Below are 18,767 nucleotides of genomic sequence, written 5' to 3'. Positions count from 1 at the left end.
AAGATTTATTTATTTTACACCATGATTCTCTCTCTCCGAACTCTACATCTTGTTATATATAACAAAATCACAAACATAAGTAATATGAGGAATAGAATGAGAATTTTAAGAGTTTAGTTTTTAATGATACAAAATAACAAACCCATTAGTGAAGTCAATGTTCAGGCCTCAACAATATCTTTTCCCAGAATACCTTTCCATATATTGATGTTTAAGAGTGTAAACAGTTGTAGCATGTGTACTCAGGCACACCCTTAAATTAACACTTTTCTCTTAGATTTCACAAAGACATTCCCTGAAACTTTGGCACTTCCTTTGAGCTTTTTAATGCCGCTGAGATGAAAAACATTTTGAAAGAAAGGAGGAATTGCCGGCTTATACTTATCATTTTATTATTTCTGTTGGCCATTTTTTCTCTTTCGAGGAAGTCCTAACATGAGTTTAAATCTTTAAAAATATGTTATTTCCAATGTCAGAATAACATCAATACATTACACAAACTGCTAATCACTCCACCAGTGCTTTTGATTTGTTTTCTTGAGACTCAATTAAAGTCCTGCCTATTGAATCACTCTGTTCACAAAATAAACATGGCAGCAGTATAAATAAGTCAAATGTGCATGGTAAGGGACTATGGAGGGCTGGGATATAAGAAAGAGATCTGTTAGTTACTTGATGTTTAGGGAGTCTCTGAATTTCATGAGCAGAAAATCTTGCCCTTGAAAGCTAACCCCTGCTCTATTTTCTCCTTTGACCAAACTGATTATTCACAATCAATAATGGTTTTTATTTTTGTCTCTTTCTTGTCTCTTCTGGGGCTCTAGGATGCTGCAGGCAAGGTGCTGGACCGCTGGTCCATCATGTCCCGAGAAGAAGAGATCATCACCCTGCAGCAGTTCTTGCGCTTTGGTGAAACCAAGTCCATTGTGGAACTGATGGCCATTCAGGAGAAGGAAGGTCAAGCGGTTACTGTTCCCTCCTCCAAGACAGACTCTGGGATTAGGACATTCATTGAAAGCAACAACAGAGCACGCAGCCCTGGGCTCTTGACACATCTAGAAAACAGTAGCCCATCCAGCATTCACCATTTTGAGAATATCCCCAACAGTTTAGCATTTCTCCTGCCCTTCCAATACATAAACCCAGTCTCTGCTCCTATGCTTGGATTGCCTCCCAATGGCCTGCCTATGGAACAGTCTGCTCTCCGGCTCCGTGAGCCAAGCCTGCCAAATCAAGGTGAACAGCTGGACACTAGTGAATCAGAAGTGTCCCTGTCACCCTTCCGCACAGGCCAGAGCCCTAGCCGTGGAGCCCTGGGAGGGATGAACAACAACATTGAGCCCAAGACAGAGCCCAACAACCGGGCTTCTCCCATCTCACCAACCCCTTCAACCCAGCAGGCTCAACAACAGCAGCAACAGCAGACACAGATACAGCAGCAGCAGGGCCAACAGCAGTCCCAAAATCAACCTCAACAACAGAACAGTTTGAGTGATCACCAGGTCCATCACCACCATTTTGTAAAGGACGAGCACTCTAAATCGATAACTCATGCATCCTTTTCCTCCAAGATGCATCGCATGCGCAGAATGGGATCAACCTCACGCAAGGGTCGTGTGTGCTGCAACTCTTGTGGCAAAACCTTTTATGACAAAGGCACCCTTAAGATACATTATAATGCGGTACACTTGAAGATTAAACATCGTTGCACCATTGAAGGCTGCAATATGGTCTTCAGCTCACTACGCAGCCGCAATCGACACAGTGCCAATCCCAATCCAAGGTTGCATATGCCCATGTTGCGCAACAACCGTGACAAGGACCTAATCCGTTCCAATTCAGCCCCTGGTACACCTGTTATTTCAAGCACCAAGAATGGTGGCTTTACACTCACCAGCCCTGGAAGACCACCACTTGGCTTCACTACTCCACCAGTTGACCCTATGCTTCAGTCACCCCTGCAAAGCCCACTGATGTTCCCCACCCTGAAGTCAGTGCAGCCAGTCCAGCCTGTGCCCCCATTCTACCGTACACTACTGTCACCTGCAGACCTTGTCAGTCCCCCAGTGTCACTACCCACTAGCCCTATTCTGCCCACTACCACCAACAGTACAAGTCTGATGGACCAACAACACATCATGGCTGCTGTGGCTTCAAACAACAATGTTCATGTATCAGACATAGGACCCATGTCCCACCGCTTACATACATCTAGTGTCAATCACGAGCTCACAACTGGCAGCTGTGACCCCACACCCAAAAAGAAGCCTCGTAAATCAAGCATGCCAGTGAAAATTGAGAAGGAAGTAATTGATGTTGCAGATGAATATGATGACAAAGACGATGATGATGACTGTCACCTCCATCATAACCACCATAATCACCAATCTTCTATCCTTCACAACAATGTCAAAATGAATGGCAACTGCAACAGCAACAATAACAGTGGTGTTGGTAATCACAGTGGTGGCAGTGGACAACAGTCCCCTTCCCAGGATGAGATGAGCCCTGGCCTAGTTATGAGAGGCACAATGAGACAGAGTGAAGATGAATGCAGGGAAGGGACTGGTAGTGACAGTAGGGGTGGAAATGATCTACAAGGCTCTGGCGAACTACGATGTATGGACAGTTTCACCTCTGAGGACCAGGATCACGAGAGAGATTTTGAGAACGAATCTGAAACTTCTGATTCCAAGATGTTCTTCCGTGATGAGTTGATAGATGTGGATGAGCAGCAAAAACACATCAGGGGCAGAAGGGGTCTGGACCCTGAACAGGACGATGAGGGTGGTGACGAGGCCAATTTGAGAAAGGAAATGGAAGGAAAGGGACATCCCTCCCCTCATCAGCCCCCGATCAAGATCAAAGAAGAACTTAATGACCCTACGTATGATATGTTCTGCATGGGCCAATATGGCCTCTACAATGGTGGCATGGCAGCAGCAGCTGCTGCTGCTGCAAGCATGGCTGCTCTTCACGAGAGCTTCATCTCTTCAATGGGCTATGGTGCCAGTCCACCAAAATTTCCTTCTTCTCAATCACCAGAGGGCGACCCATGCTCAAGTCCTGATCCCAAAATCTGCTATGTTTGTAAGAAGAATTTCAAGAGCTCATATAGCATGAAACTGCACTACAAGAACGTGCACCTCAAAGAGATGCATGTGTGCACTGTGGCTGGCTGCAACGCGGCCTTTCCTTCCCGGCGAAGCCGTGACAGGTTAGTTCTAAAACTTGGTACCATTATATCTTAATGTTGTTTAGACATACACAGGTAGGTTGAAGGGAATGTTAAATTTGGTCAGTTATTTGTTTTCAAGCATTTACCTTATATTGTACATCAATATTAAGAAGCAGTATTTCTTAGCTTTATAAAATTAACCTGGATAGGACACCACTTAACACCTGTTAGCTAAATTAACACAAAATTAATTCAGGGACATCTGTTCTCTGTCATGTCAAAGTTCAGACAAGTAGGGTGTTGAGATGAGAAACACATACTCATGTTAAAAACAAGCATTGGCATGACCTATCAACCCTGCAGCTCGATTAAGGAGTTTACCTGCCTTCACCACCTCAACTTGTTACCAGGAGCTGAAATTGCATATATTAACATCGACAGCTGTTTGTTAAACCACTGCATTTATTAGCGCATTAGAGGGTGAGGCTAGCAATGCTCACCTGAGCTTGTTAGCACATGTCAGTCCCGCACACTCATCCCATAGAATTTATACACTGCAGCAGATTTGGCAGCAAGTTGATGCTAAAACCAATGATGGTACATATTTATATCATATACCATCATATTTAACATATTTATATTTATATAAATAAAAAAAACTTTTCATCACCCATAACGTATAAAACATAATTTGGAGTAAGAGCCAAGTTGCATATAACAGCACTATCAATTGTAAAAAAAAAAAAAAAAAAAAAAAAAATTGTAAAAAAGGTCACACTTACTCTACACAAACTCTGCGTCTGCCCATCTGCATCTCTTCCTCCAACACTGCTATCTCCCTCTCCCTAAAGTTGTTGCTCCTTTTCCACTGAACGTTATTTATTACTTTTGTTTTTTTAATGGTATCTTTTCTAACAATTGTTTGTTCATTAGTAACATGTAAATAGACCTGTTAATTCTGGCATTCTGTTAGAATGGATATGGTGATCAGCAAGATGACAGCAAATGTTATGATGACATACATTTCCTAAGTAAGGTGTACTACCACCAGTGATTTTGTATAGGCATTAGAAATAGTGAATGCTGACGGCATGACCGACCTGCTGTATAACAAATGTAATACATTCATATGCAAGCTCACTTGCACATATTTCTATAGTAACAGAGAAAAACACACACGAGTATAAACAAAACTATAACAGAGGAAACTACCTGGCTGTTAAACACATTTTTCTTGTAAATAGTTTTAATTGCTGTTAATAAATTGTTGTATGTGAACAATTAAATGCCTCAGCTGAAATTTTGAATACCAAGAAGAACATGGCCAATGATCATGATTCCAACCATAGACAGGAGTGACACGAGACAAGATAAAACAGTTTTATTCTTGCTCACAAACTGTTGAGTGCAATTTGTAATTAACAAAATGATGCTAATGTAGGTAGTTTGAATTAGAAAGTTAAAAAGTAGGATTTCCGACAGCACAGCTACACTGATAAATTAAGTTAGGCAACAACATTGAAAAGAAAATATAATTATCATCAGAGTAGATCATTGGGAAGAGCTGTGTGTATAAACTTTATTTTCACAAAACTGCAGCCAGGTGTTGATATCAAAGAAAGGAGCACAAAGGCTTCCAAGATTAGATCATAGTGAGAAGAGTAAAAGCCAAACCTCAATGATAAACCCTTTTTGCTGGCTCTCTCCCTGAGTTAGACTGAATGTGTGTGCTCTTGACAGTTCATATATGATGTGAAACCCCAATATATCTAATGTATTAGGAGCCACAACATATTGGTGGGACGATTGCTGCTTTGAAAATAATGCATCAAATATACAAGATAGCTCTGAGTGAGTAAGACTTAAACATACTACTGCTTCTGTTCTTTTTCTTTCAGGGGTAAATTCTGGTTAGTAGAAATAAATTATTCCTCCCCTGATTGAAGCAGCAGCAAACAAAGAAAGAGGGGCACCAAATAGTTAGACAATACAAAACTCCTGCCATTATCGAGACTGTCTCTGAATAATCCTCTAATGGCATAACGTATGTTTGAGTATAATGGTAATAAATTGGGAATCTTTTTAAGATTAATAAAGTACGTGAGCACAGATGTTTGCACAAAGCTGTTCATTATTTTATACCTATAAAAGTAAATAAGTTAAACTCTATTCTTTCTCCAATTATATCTGTGCCTATTTTGCCAACAATATGATGAGTAACAAGAAAAGTATCTCTGTCCAGTGCTTTACCTCAGACATAAACTATTCATCAAAACAACACTTAATTCTGAACACACAAAAAACCTGCCTAGAAATCAACATTGAATTTGAAACAGAGGAGGAGAGAGGAGAGATCATTTGATCTATCGAGACAAACAACCATAAGCCAATGACATCGTGAGACAGTAGAAGGCACTGTAAATTCTCTTCCATGAGAAAAACGTATTACTCGTGTTTCTTCGGTTAGGATCCCTGCACAATTTTTGTGAATTTATTGGATTTCAAATATACAGTAAACAAAGATTAATGAACACCGGCCAATGTACAAACTTACAATAAAGAACACAGGAAAGCATCATTGTATGCGCCTTCATCAGGCATGTAATGTGCCTGTGTTTAGAGTGTCAAACAGATACCAACATAAGTGTGGTTTTGCAGTAGGGTGTTTTCTCCCAGCCTACCAGCTGCCTGCTGCACAGAGGTAAATGATTACATATTTATTGTGGGGAGCGAGCAGCGTCGGCAGAAGTGTTGAAGAGGCTGCGTGATTAACTGCTACAAAGACGCACATACCAGTAATCATCACCATTATTGGCCCCGTTCATCATATTTTTCCAACCACTGACAAGACTTGACTTATATATCTCGTGTTTACCAACCTATCCCACATCTGTTCTTTTAACCTTCACTCCAACATTTTAACCTGCTCTTGTGTCACTAAAGAAACTAGGCGTCCTTCCTCATACACATTCCCATGGTGCGGCAGCGAGCAGCCCGTAGTCCCTGCACGGGCCACTGCGAACGGAGAGAGTGAAGGTTAATTATGTTGGAGAGTCTCCTTCCTCCCTTCTCCTTCCTCTCTCTGTCTCCCTCCCTTTCCCTTGGTCCCCTCACAGCATGTGGGCCCGCTCCGTAGCTTCACAATCAGCGCTGTTTGTCTCACAAAAGGCACGCTGCTCATAGAGAGAATATGTTAGCAAAACCCGCTTACACCACAACCCTTTAGTTCATCACAGAGATATCCTTGTGATGCTTTTTGTGAAGAAAAAGAAGAATAATTTTATTCTGGGATCAATACAAAATTGAAACTCATGCTAATGTCATTACACTTTAAAATTAATTACCAACATTTCTCAGTATCTATGTACTTATTTAAGGATCTTAAAATCTGTTATCGTTGCCAGTGCTGTTAAATCGACAAAACAATGCAAAGTAGATGTAATAGGGACAAGAAGTGATAAATGTTCCTAACATCGTTGTCCTCCCACTCACACATAAAACCTCATAACACACCCTAAATGACAGGAAAGACAAAGACTTGTGTCTGTTTAATACCACTCAGCCCTTCATCTCATTTACACATTATGAGTCATTTAGACAACATACACTCACACACACACTGACACAAAAACAAGGGCAAGGGCCATCAGATGAGCCTAAAGATGATTAACGCCGGTTGGGACAGGCACACTCTCGCTCTTCCTCCTCTGCACAGTTAAAAATGGGCTCTCTGGAGACCTCCCCCATCTTTTGGGCAAAGATGAGAGAGTCAAATTGGTTTGCCAGGCACATTACTAGCCAGCAGGGAGGTGGAGATGGAGGTAGAGGTGGTGGTGGTGGTGGTGGGGGGGAGATGAAGGAGTTAGGTTTGGGGGGAGGAAAGATAGGAAGGTGGAGTGATGGAGGTGGGGGATGGAGGGAGTTGAAAATGGGGAGAAACTCTAAATTTGATAAATGAAGGGATAAGTGCTTTATGCCTACTGTGTTGGGATTCAGCTGTCTTGTTTTGATTATTCAGGTCAACGAGGCTCTGCCAGCCCAGGAGTCAAATAATACTGTTTATGCAAATGTCCATAAATTCTTTTTTCGCCTCTTAAATATTACATAACCTTCAAACACGTACAAATGAAGTGACAGCTCTCTTTCCTTCATTATTTTTGCCACCCATAATTTTCAGTACAATAGACAGGACAGCAGTAAAAGTGTGCATTTTCCATGAGATGTTGCTGTTATAGTCTAACCATGTGCTATGCATTTTGAGTATTTAAATGGCTATTGTTACTATAGCGCAGACTACTTTCTGCACCATTTTTATCTTGATTTTAGTATCTTAAACTGAGATAGCCATGGTTAACTTAGAGCTTATTAGCAGTGAGAAGGTGTTGTTATTGAGATGGAGACATGTTGCAAAGGACCTGCCTACCTGAGCATCATCAACAGCATCCTGAACTTCAGGCTTTATTGAGCAAATGTGGCCGTGCTTTATGTCAAAGCCTGCATATTGGTATCCCTGCAGAAATCAATCCAGATGCTTTACATATTGATGACTGATTAAGATATTTCTCAGACTGTCTTCAAACACTCTGACCTGTCAGAGCCAAACGTCCACACATGTATTTGACTAGAAAGGGATACAGCCGCACAGACATTGAATCATGACTCCCATATTTTAGCCATAAGCCTACACCATATGGATGCAACTGTACAAAGGATAAAAAAAAGAACAAAGGATTTATGTAGTCCTTTTGATCAAAGTCCCACTATATGGAAGTAGTATATTTTCTGTTTTTCACACACATACACACAAACAGACAAAAGCTTGTGCAAGTGCACATACGCGCAGTGACAGCCATGGCCAATCGATTTGCCACGCTCTCTCCTCAATGCTGACGATGCTCGAGTGTACGGGCTCCTGGTTGCCTGGTTCACAGAAAAGGGTCCCTGAAATGAATGTATTTTTACCTCTTGCAGGACAATGTCGGATAGGGAAGTAAATAATTAAAGGAAAGGGACCCTTTTTGACTGCATCAACCCTGCCACTGCTGGTAAGCTCTACTATCCATTGTGACTCCATTTTGCCCATCCTGCCAAGGATGACCGTTTTGATTTACTTCCTTTTTTTAATTTTTGTTTTGTATTACACACTTGTGCCGCCCTGCATGGAAATCCTTCACATTAAAAGGCACTGAGTGTTTGCTTCATTTTTTTTTTTTTATTGAAATGCTAACCTGATTTACAGTAAAAAGGAAAGGGCTTTGTGTATGTCCTATTTAAAACTGGCCATTAGATAAGTTTCCTTTTTGTGTTTTGCAGTTTTGTAGTGACATTTGTGCAGTTGATCCCCTTTTAGCCCAATTTGGCAACCGTGAAATTGGAGCATTGAATTTTATTATCAAGCCCATTTCACCTTTGCATCTTTTAGGCATGGCTTTGTATGCTAACAGGAATCCCCACCATTACTATTGTGGCTTAAGCATGGCACTTGTTACTCAGTTCCTTTGATCATCAGCAGTACACCGTGTGATACAGTTTGCCTTGTGTTTCGTAAAAAAAAATGCCCATCTTAATTTAATCCAGGGCTACATAAAGACATGTTCACTGAGGTGCTCGATTAAGCCACCTCCAATAGGGAACAAATACGATAATGCTGTCAGGGCCTAGTGCTAATATGCTATCCAGTTCCCCTCGATTATCACATTACCACAGCTCGAATCAATTGATAAACTCCCATTCAATATGGTGGAGTATTTAATTGAGTCAGAGTCTATTGGATTTAAGGGCTGTGCAGTGCAGACATGCTGACAGCAGTAAACACTAGCAGGATGCTCTCTCTGTCTATGCGATCTTAGAGCACTTTTCTAAGGAGAGCTGCAGGGTGTTTTTCTGTCTGTACTTCTGTTTGTGTACCCCAGTGAAAACTTACAATCATTTTCATGTTGTGGTTTTAAGAAAGTATATCTTTATAGAACAGAATTAAGATAATTGATAAGAAAAAAAAAAATTATCTTAATTTCACCCCTTTGGGTGTAATGCATTTGAAAAGTTCTTTGAAAAATTCTTATACACTGGATGAATTTTTATTTATGACTATGTCTGTCTCCCCACTTAGGCACAGCTCCAACATCAACCTGCACCGTAAACTGCTGACCAAAGAGCTGGACGATATTGTCCTGGACCCCCAACTCACGCCACTGCCCAAGGACCTGCGAGCCGAGTTACTTGCAAAGATCTATGCTGGGCACCACATGGGCATGGACCCTATGGTCAGGATGGGCATGGGAGGCGCCACCCTTGGGCCCACTGGCCTGAACCACAATGTCCGTTCCCCAATGAGCATCGACTACCCCCACCACCCTCTCAATCAAAACCTTAGATACCATCACACAAACGGCTTCTCCCGAGGCCAGCCAGAGGACTACATGGTATTGGACCTGAGCACCACGTCCAGTGTTCAATCCAGCAGCAGCGTCCACTCCTCTCATGAGTCCGATGAGGGCAGCGATGAGGGCATTTTGTTGGATGACCTGGAGGGGGAAGAGGGAGAGGAGGAGGAGGAGGAGGAGGGCAACAGTGCGGGGGAGGACTGCTCCCAGCGAGCCGAGGGGCGGGCTGAAGGGAGGAATCTGGATGAGACTGGAGAGTTAAGAGGAGATGGACAAGGTGAGGGGATGGAAACTTCCTCCTCACCATTCCTCCTTTCATCCACCGGGGGCAGTAACGTTGGCAACGGTGGGATCCTCTGCAACATCTGCCACAAAATGTACAGCAACAAAGGGACTCTGCGTGTGCACTACAAGACTGTGCACTTGCGCGAGATGCACAAGTGTAAAATCCCCGGTTGTAACATGGTGTTTAGCTCTGTGCGCAGCCGCAACCGACACTCTCAGAACCCCAACCTCCATAAAAACATGCCCTTCTCCACAATAATAGACTGAGTAATGACTTGTTACTCTACCCTGCTGTCAGTCTGCCTGCTCCTCCCTTCATTCCTCATCCTTATTCCTCCTCAAATTAGCTTTTAACCCCAGCCCAGGGCCATGAAATACAAGCTCAATGCCTGTACACCTTCTGCCCGTGCTCAATAAATCATAGCAAGACGTTTCTATGTCCCTCTATTAAATTCATTGACTGTAATTACAGTTTAATATTGTGACATTTGACTTTTCCTTCTTTGGAAGAACAGGACGACAACGCTCTTAAGCATGGAGTTTCCTTTATTACAAAACTCCACTTTGTTTTTGTTTTTTTGTTTTTTTCATAAGACCCTCCACCTTTCCTTTCAAACGTCTCCCCACTTTGTTTTGATGTCCGTCTACAAAGATTCTATTCAAACTCTTATTTGTGACTTTGCCTGCAGAAATGATAGTATTGAGAAAAAAAAAAGAAATTCTTCTTGTTGTATTTGTGTAATGATAGCTTTTAAATGAACCCCTTACAAAAGCATGACAGCTTCATTTGTAAATAATGTCCCAAGAGGCTTTTGGTGTAAAAGAGTTGTGTTGATGGTTGTTTGCTTCTTTTTTCTCTCCTCTTTATGGTTTTATGTTACAGTCCAGTACAACACTTCCAGCTTTAGGCAAGAAAGAGGTAGCATCGTACTAGCTTTATTCATTTATGTTAGCTTCAAAGACACGTTTTAAACTGAGTCCTAGGGAAAAAAAGAATATCATGTGGCTTGTTTTATCTACTTGTTAGATATCCAGAGGTTGCCGGCATGCTTTTTTAGGCTCCTACACTGATATCATTCTCTGTATTTCTATTGATTTTTTTTGTTTGTTATGTTTATGAGCTTTAGTATACAATTTCAGTTTTTGCACTTTGCATCTATACAAGGGGATGTGTAATATTATAATGAGGACTTTTGCAATGGTAAGTTTAGGTGTTGTTTAGGGTCATCGATGGCTCCAGTGCCAAGGGAAATGTCAGTATCTTCACCATACTTGTGCCAGTTTCTTTTTGCACGCCAAATACAGTTTGACAACATAAAATCCTCTTGCCTCCCTGAACAAAAACCCCAAATCTTTCACGATTGCCAAACAACAAGTTTATCAAATGTCTCCAAAGTGTCTTGTTTCCTAACAAAGCCAAGTGTGACTGATTATAAACTGCTGTTTCACAAACACAGAGGACTTAAACATTCAGCCTCTCCTTTTTCTACTTAGGAAATTACGTATGTATTGTTGCCAGTTATGATAACAATAATGACTTCACACATTGAGTGGGTTAATCTGTGTAAAGCATGACATTATTGTGACATTGTCAAACAAAGTTACAGATGCACTCATGTTTGTTCTGAGAAAAAGGCATCTTAGTAAAAAGCAAAGCTGTCCCATAGATTTGAAAAAAAAAAATGGAAGTAGTCCTTCAACTGTGACCAAATCAAGAGTGTTTTTAGTGTGACCTTGTACTTAAATCTGACCTATTAGATTGATATGATGCACTTGAGTCTTAAATATTTTGTTGTGATATTTTCAGTTTTGGTTTCCAATGCTGACTGTCGGCTACAAATGTAATCTACAAAAATGTAGAGTTTTTTTTTCTGGCCCTTAGTCAAAGCCATTTTGTCTATGATTCTCACGGTACAAATATTTCCAGTAACTGGGCAAAGTAGCCAAGGGAAGGGGTATTTATTGGTAGGTGATGTATCTTCATGAAGATGTTTTTGTCCGGTATGAGGTTTTTTTTTTTTTTTTTTGTAAAAAGATACAAAAATACAGTTTTGTTTTTTTCCACAGTTTGACTTCTTTATCATGTATAAGCAATGTCATGTGTTACAAAACAAGGAGATCTTCTCTTTCTTGACTGGTGCTAGACAGAGGGAAAAAATATGCAGTGATATGTGGTGTGCTGTACAGTATTCAAAATACCTTAGATCCATAACAGTGTTCCCTTCCATTTGTTTCATACTTTAGCCATTTTGCAATATAGACATGACCTATTCTAATGAAATATGTCATGCCTTTTTTTAAGACTCCTCCACCTCAATGACACATGCAGTTTTCAGTCTTCTGTTCTTGAGATAAAATGAGCGAAGCAGAGAAGGGAGGCTGATGGAAAGGTTGCGGAGGTGGAAGGCTGACTAGGGAGGAAAGGATGACAGCAAGGATCATTAAAAATGTGCTGCTTCTCTGTTACCTGGAGGCGTCCCTGCCATTCCAGCTTCTTCTGTCTAATAACTCACTTGTCACTTTGTTACACTGCAAGACGCCAGGGTTGCTGACAAGACTGTGACACTGACAGAAAGAGAAAAAGGAAAGAGATGGCGCGCTCTGAGCAATTCAATTACACACATTCAGTTAAGTTCAAATTAATTCACAGATTAATTTTCTACATGTGCTTTATCTTATAGCAGCCGCTGATAATTCAATTCAATTCCTTTCTCCCACTCTGGTTCTTTTTTGTCTGTCAGAGCACAGTCATTTAACAACCGCCTTACCCATTTCTTTAACCCGCCACTCACTTACCACCTCCACACCCCACAGCGCAGGTCCTACAGGGACACACACTAATAGTGTATGCTTAAGTTCACCGGACGGCCATGGCATAGGAAAAAGGGATGGGTAATTGCCTGTTTATCCCAAGTGAAGGGAAAATTGAGTACAGGAACCCCTGCCTTCTCCCAGGAGTGGGTTTCACTGAGGCGCTTGCTGCCTCATTCACTCATTCAATCCCCCCGGCCCTCGCTCTGACAGAAATAAAAAAAAAAACCTGCTACTCCAGGAACCCTGCTGACAGCTGTCTCTCCAACACACGCACACGCACACACACATCATGGGGAGGAACGTGACATTCACTCACATGTGCTTCCTACTTACAGGCCAGAAGGATGACAAGATCTAGATGACTTGTTAACCTCTGGTGATGGAGAAGGCAGAGACAAATCTAGAGTATACTCACCACAGGAAATTAAACTCTCATTCTCGCATTAACATTATAACTGCTGCCACGGCAGAGAAATCTAACATTCCATCATTGAGAGTGGTGTGAGGAAGCACAGAGTCGGACATGGGAAGGTGAAGCTCTTATTACTGTTTCGTTTTTTCAAATCCTAACATGATTAAAGATCATTTTTATTACGCACACACTGGTCAAAGACGACTGCGGCAGATTAACATGAAACTGTACTTAAAGGGTTAATTTGAGCTCTCTAGAAATAAGAAAGCTGTTCCACATGTCTTAAGAAAATTCCTAATAACCTTCTACATCAGAAAAAATAGTTTGAACATTTTGTGTGTGTACTGTTCTTTTCTAACATTTTAGTAGGCAGCAGCTGCAGTGCATGACCTCTCTATCTGTGTACCGTATGTGCAAGACAAAAAACTGAATATTACAGACGAGATTCCCTAACAACTCCCTTCACCCACCTCCTACGGGCTGCTTCTGATTCCTACGTGGTGCTGGTCTTGCCAACAGAGCTCAGAGCAGGAGACAGAGCTCAGAAAAAAAATAGAAAAACCATGCAAACGACTGTCCGGCATAGCCATGGAGACAGACAGCAAGGGAGAAGGCAAAAGAGAGAGAGAGAGATGGTGGACAGGGATTGGGTTTTTTTTGGAGAATGATGTGGTTGGAGCCTTGCGGCAGTCACTTAACAAGACAGGGGAGAAAGAGAGGAAGACAGGGAGAAGAGAGAGCAAAAGAGCAGCATCAGGGCCAGGGCTCCTCAGGACTCATCGCAAGCTTCTTCTTGATTGCCTGCTGGAGAGCGATCGAGCCGCCCCTCACATTTCCACCCTTTTCTCTTACACTCTCCACTCCTCTGAGAAATGACCACCAATTTGCCCCTCTCCTCTGAGAAAGCCCCCAATCCAATCATGTCCTTTTTTTTCTCCTCACATGGGCTCAGGTGCATTCTGCTACCTAGTGACGGATCCTATGGATGCCCAGGAACACGTCACTTAGAGCGCCTCATTGGACCACTGGAGTGAATCTTTAATATTTGATTTGAGGAGCGTCAGGCATCAATTATTCTGTAATTTGTCAGAGCACACAGAGGGAGAAGGGGATGGCAAACGGTTGAAGTGGTTGACCTGTTAATCACTGTCCATTTTGTTTACATCACAGTTTGAGTGAGTACAATAGATGTAAGCAAAGAGGAGGTAAAAAAACAACAACAACAACAACACACACGTGCAAATACAGCTCATGCACAAATATGTAGCTCATGAAACAAAGTGGGAAGAAAATGTTTGATGGGAAATATGCAGATGGAAGAATAATGCACACATACAGAACATGGGTTTGTATAGATGCGTCAGTCTCATGTGTTATGTTCTTTAAAAAACAAAACCCTCATTAATTTGAACTGGAACCTGTGAAATGTCAATGGTCCTGAAAAAAAAAATACTGTTTTCCATTGTGCCAATTATATTTTACAGTCATACGATTTAAATAAGCTTGAAGATCTGGTGAATTTAGAATTTGTTTTCACTTGTGTTTTTGTGTCTCAAATGATTTATGTCTGTGTCGTGAGGAGCTCGGGTTATGTCACTGGCTCTCAGACTCATTGCATGGCTACATAGTTGCACTGCAAGGAACAACACTTTGGTATAAAATGGTGATTTGGAAGCCTCATGAATACTGTACGTTACCTGAACAGATGTTTCCCATTTGCAGACAGGAGGAAAAAACTCAGTCCTCTTTCTAAAAGACTCTTCTTTTTTTTGCCTTTCTTTTTTTGCCTCTCTTGTATTTGTTTCTGTATCATAACTGTCTATTGTTTTTGCATAAAATGCATAAGGGTTTTTGGGATGTAAATGGAATTTTATTCATATTTTGTCCAAATACCTCTTGTAATTTGTATCAGAATTCTTGTACAATTTTTATATTAAAGATTTATCAGTCACTGGCACTTTGTCCGAACTTTTAATTTAAATGAGAAGGCCCTGGAGTATTATAATAATTACTGTATTTTGTTATTATTCGTCAAGAGCTGAGAAACCTGACAAGGAAAGAAATGTAAAAAAAAAAAAATCTTTGCAATGGAACCATGTGTCAATCAAGCCATTTTAACAAGACACTGTGGTTTCAGCAGGTTTCTGCTGGCCTCTTTAATTACCCTGTGATAAAAATCACTAGGGAAAAGGCTATCTTGACCAATTAGTGGACGATTAGATTAATGGAGTTATTAAAAGATGTACTGGCATGAGAAGAAGGTGCTGCTGGTCTTAGCAAATTAGTAAGATGGTCACTGAAGGAGGGAAACAGAGGACACACAGATCCTTTTTCTGATCGCATGCTGAAATTAAATTAAATGTAAATAAGAAAGGTTTGTTAAGTGAGGAAATATCAAGGTACTTCTGATCGGTTTTAAGGTTCTTTGTATAACAAAAATCAGAAGAGAACATTGTTGCGTCCATGCACAAAATGTTAAAGCACATAATTATCTCTAAATATTCACATCAGCCCATGAAAAAAATGAGTCTATTTCAAGAAAAATGATTTGACACCAGAGACAAGAATTGACAGCGACACTGAACAAATGCAGGGTCATTTTGCCAAAGCGACCTGGGCTGACATCATTTGCTGTGACTGGAGGTCAAATTACAAATTGATATGAGCTCCAGCAGGGATGTCATGTTTGCTCTGGTAACCAACAGGAACATAATGCCTCCTCCTCCTTCCCCCCTGTGAGAGTGAAGCAGTGACACAGGCCTTATTGACCTTGAATTAGACACCGTTCCTCTATGTCACACATCACTTCTTTGATCCCCTGTCATTGTTGATAAGTGCACGACACACGCATACAAATACCCACACAGCAGTTCAGAATAGCACGGGACGGTATGGTTTTAGGGTTCATAATACATTTTCCACCACCTATCTTAAGCACACACACATAAACATACAGTTCCTTCCTCCGGGACGAACTCCACCAGAGGAGGCGATGGGCGCTTTCCGTCACCGGGCTGACCCCCCAGCACCCATAACTGAGCACATTTCTTATGGCGGCAGGTCATCGATTGGCCTGACAAACATGATGGCCCTCTGCTGACCTTTGCAAAGTAGAGCTCATTGTTGTGGGAGAGTACATGCAGACCAACAGACAGTCAGGGCCAGCTTTGTTGTGTCTGAAGTGAAAAGGGTGTTGCCAGGGAGTGGAGAGGTTGACAGGACCAAGAAGTTCTTCAACAGAATCTTTCCGTCTGAGCTGGGAGTGAGGCAATGGATGTGTCTGCTCCCTGTTTTTAGTGTGGTAAGGTTCACATTCAAATACAGAGTAGATGTGAGTTTTTCTTTTGAGCATCAACATCTTTAAGAGTTTACAGAGAAGAACAGATTGCTACCTCACACTCGACAAAACTGCAGGCAAGTGCAATATACAGCGGGCTATGGGGTAAACGAAATCACACAGCTTGTATTTCCAGCCATGAGCCGCAGTGAAATTCAGGGGAAGGAGACATGTTTGCATGTTTCAGCAGATGTTTTAAAACTACAGTCATCTTGGCTGCAAATATATACACATGGCATTTGTCGCTGTGTCCGGTTTAAGATTGTTTGTTATTTCACTGTGCATGGAACACACATTGGTGTCAGAAAAGAACTGATGCCAGCACAGAGAATACAAACAAATGTCATGCTAAAGAGGGGTTAGAAAATTACCCGTTTTGGGTGAGTCTGCAGCGCTGCACCTGGTATGATACACCTTACACACAGAGCAACTGTTAAAAACATACAATTGAAGTTAGCGGAGTGAGGGCTTCGTCTGCTTAATGCAGGTAGACAGCCACAGTTAGAAAAGATGCCCCGCACTAGCTAAGGACGCTAGCTAGGGTAGTTAACGCTTTAGTATAAGTGGTTGTGGATACGCATTTCCAAATCCTTGAGCCTCGCCTCGGGCTAAATAAAATGTACTTTAATTACATGTACCACTTTCTCTGTGGAAGGAAGAGGAATACACACACTGAGCAGGAGACAGCAGCACGGATAGAGGATGAAGATAAACTCAGACGTTTTATCAAAGAAGAAGTCACGTTTTAGACATTGGTGTTAACTACAGTATGCAGACACACACGCTAAGCTATAAATGCTATACATGTGGTCACATTCATATCTATTTTGTTACGAGTAAATCATTTTTGAAAATCCCACGCAGGTAAAAGCCACGTCGAGGTCAGCATGAAACATGTTATTAGCTTGTGTAAGCTCATACTGATAGTGTCCTAAATAAGACAGATTGTCAGAATACACATCCAAAGACTAATGTAGTTTTGCCATGACACTTTCTGTTGGTAGGAGAAGAAGTGGCTGCTGAATACCAACCATGTCTGTCTTCTTTTTTTTTTTCCAACAAACACAAAGTGGTGACACGGAAACAAATCTGAGCTTGAGTAAGATGATATTAGTACACTCAGGGGATGTTTACACACATATATTTACTCTGCTTTCTCTGATTTGTAACTTTTTTAAATAACCTGATCTCTATTTGAGAAATTATTCTAACAGACTACATGTATGCCCATGCAGTTCAAATCAGTTTTCAGTGAGGGTCCACTGATTGTAATTGCACACTATAATTAGATGGTAGAAGAATTTAGAGGAAAGAAGCTGAAAAGATACTGTGGTATCAAGCTGCTAAATAGAAAAAGGTATCAATATTAAATGTAAAAAAACCAGACACATTAATCTTTTTAGGAATATTTAAGCAGTGCCATTCTGAGAGAAACTGGAGGGCTGTGGGAAGAAGTACTCCAAATTATTAGCAAATTGCTGAGGAAAGAATTTTAATTTTTAAAAAAAAAATAAATGGTGACTCCTGAATTCTTAAACACACTCAAATGTGGTAACATGAGACTTGGCTGGGGTGGATCGTATTCACATTTAAGACTTTTTACTGGGCCTTATTGATTTGGTTCTACACCAGTGAGGCCTGCAATGCTAGCTAATGCTATTGACGAGCCATCAGTCTTGTCCAGAAGTGTGGAGGCATGCAGCTCTTTTTCCAAGACCAACCAAGGAAGGAGAGAGGAAGAGGAGAAGAGAAAGAGAGGGGAAAAACATCAATGGACAGTGATGGAGAGTGGGGAGGAGGGCGAAGATGCAAGCACAGCAGACAGACTCAGACCCCTGTCCATGGTTTGGGAACACTAAATTAGAAAAAAGACAAAAGGGATGAGAGAGGGAGAAACTGTAAACAGCCGCATCGATCCAACTAGTGTTGGGCAAATCAAACCATTACAGCCCGAGTCTCCTGCCCTGGAGTAGAGAGAGATAGTGTGAATATCAACACACTTCCCTAGTGGAGAGAAAAGTTTCCACCAGCACACACTGCATCTCTTTTAGAAATGTTGGACTTGCTCGTCTGCTTCACCCGCTAAATAACAAGGTGGAAGTGCAGCAGGAGAGGAAGGGGTTAACCCAGAAGAGGGTGGAAGGCAGGATGAAAAAAGCCCTCTGGCAACCCAGGGACAGAGGGAACGCTGAACTCATCACAAACCCCTCTCCTGGCGTCCGCCAGCACATAATGACCCCAACAAGACGGGAATCCCTTTTAATTAAAGTGAAGGGAGATCAGTTAAGCAGATGGTTGCCGACAAATATTAGGGGAAATAGAATGTTTAATGGTCTGTGCACTTATCGCAGGCTATTT

At 41.5% G+C, this 18,767-nt stretch overlaps 1 protein-coding gene across 5 annotated transcripts in view; it reads left to right on the top strand.

Annotated features, from left to right (window-relative positions):
* Window positions 1-15,020, top strand: part of bnc2 (basonuclin zinc finger protein 2) — a 154,608-nt gene extending 139,588 nt beyond the window's left edge. For 4 of the 5 annotated variants that reach the window (XM_079336878.1, XM_079336880.1, XM_079336877.1 and 1 more), the window contains 2 exons: window positions 825-3,217; window positions 9,288-15,020. In XM_079336878.1, the coding sequence (XP_079193004.1) occupies window positions 825-3,217; window positions 9,288-10,113 (3,219 nt within the window). In that variant the 3' untranslated portion in view covers window positions 10,114-15,020. Of the gene's footprint in view, window positions 1-824; window positions 3,218-8,149; window positions 8,224-9,287 lie in introns of all 5 variants that reach the window. The other variant, XM_079336879.1, reaches the window with a different exon arrangement.
* Window positions 15,021-18,767: the final 3,747 nt, after the last annotated feature.

This window comes from Symphodus melops, assembly GCF_947650265.1.
Source record: "Symphodus melops genome assembly, chromosome: 2".
Lineage (NCBI taxonomy): Eukaryota > Metazoa > Chordata > Actinopteri > Labriformes > Labridae > Symphodus > Symphodus melops.
The sequence above is the reverse complement of the archived record's forward strand: the minus strand, read 5'-3'. Positions and strand labels throughout refer to the sequence as shown.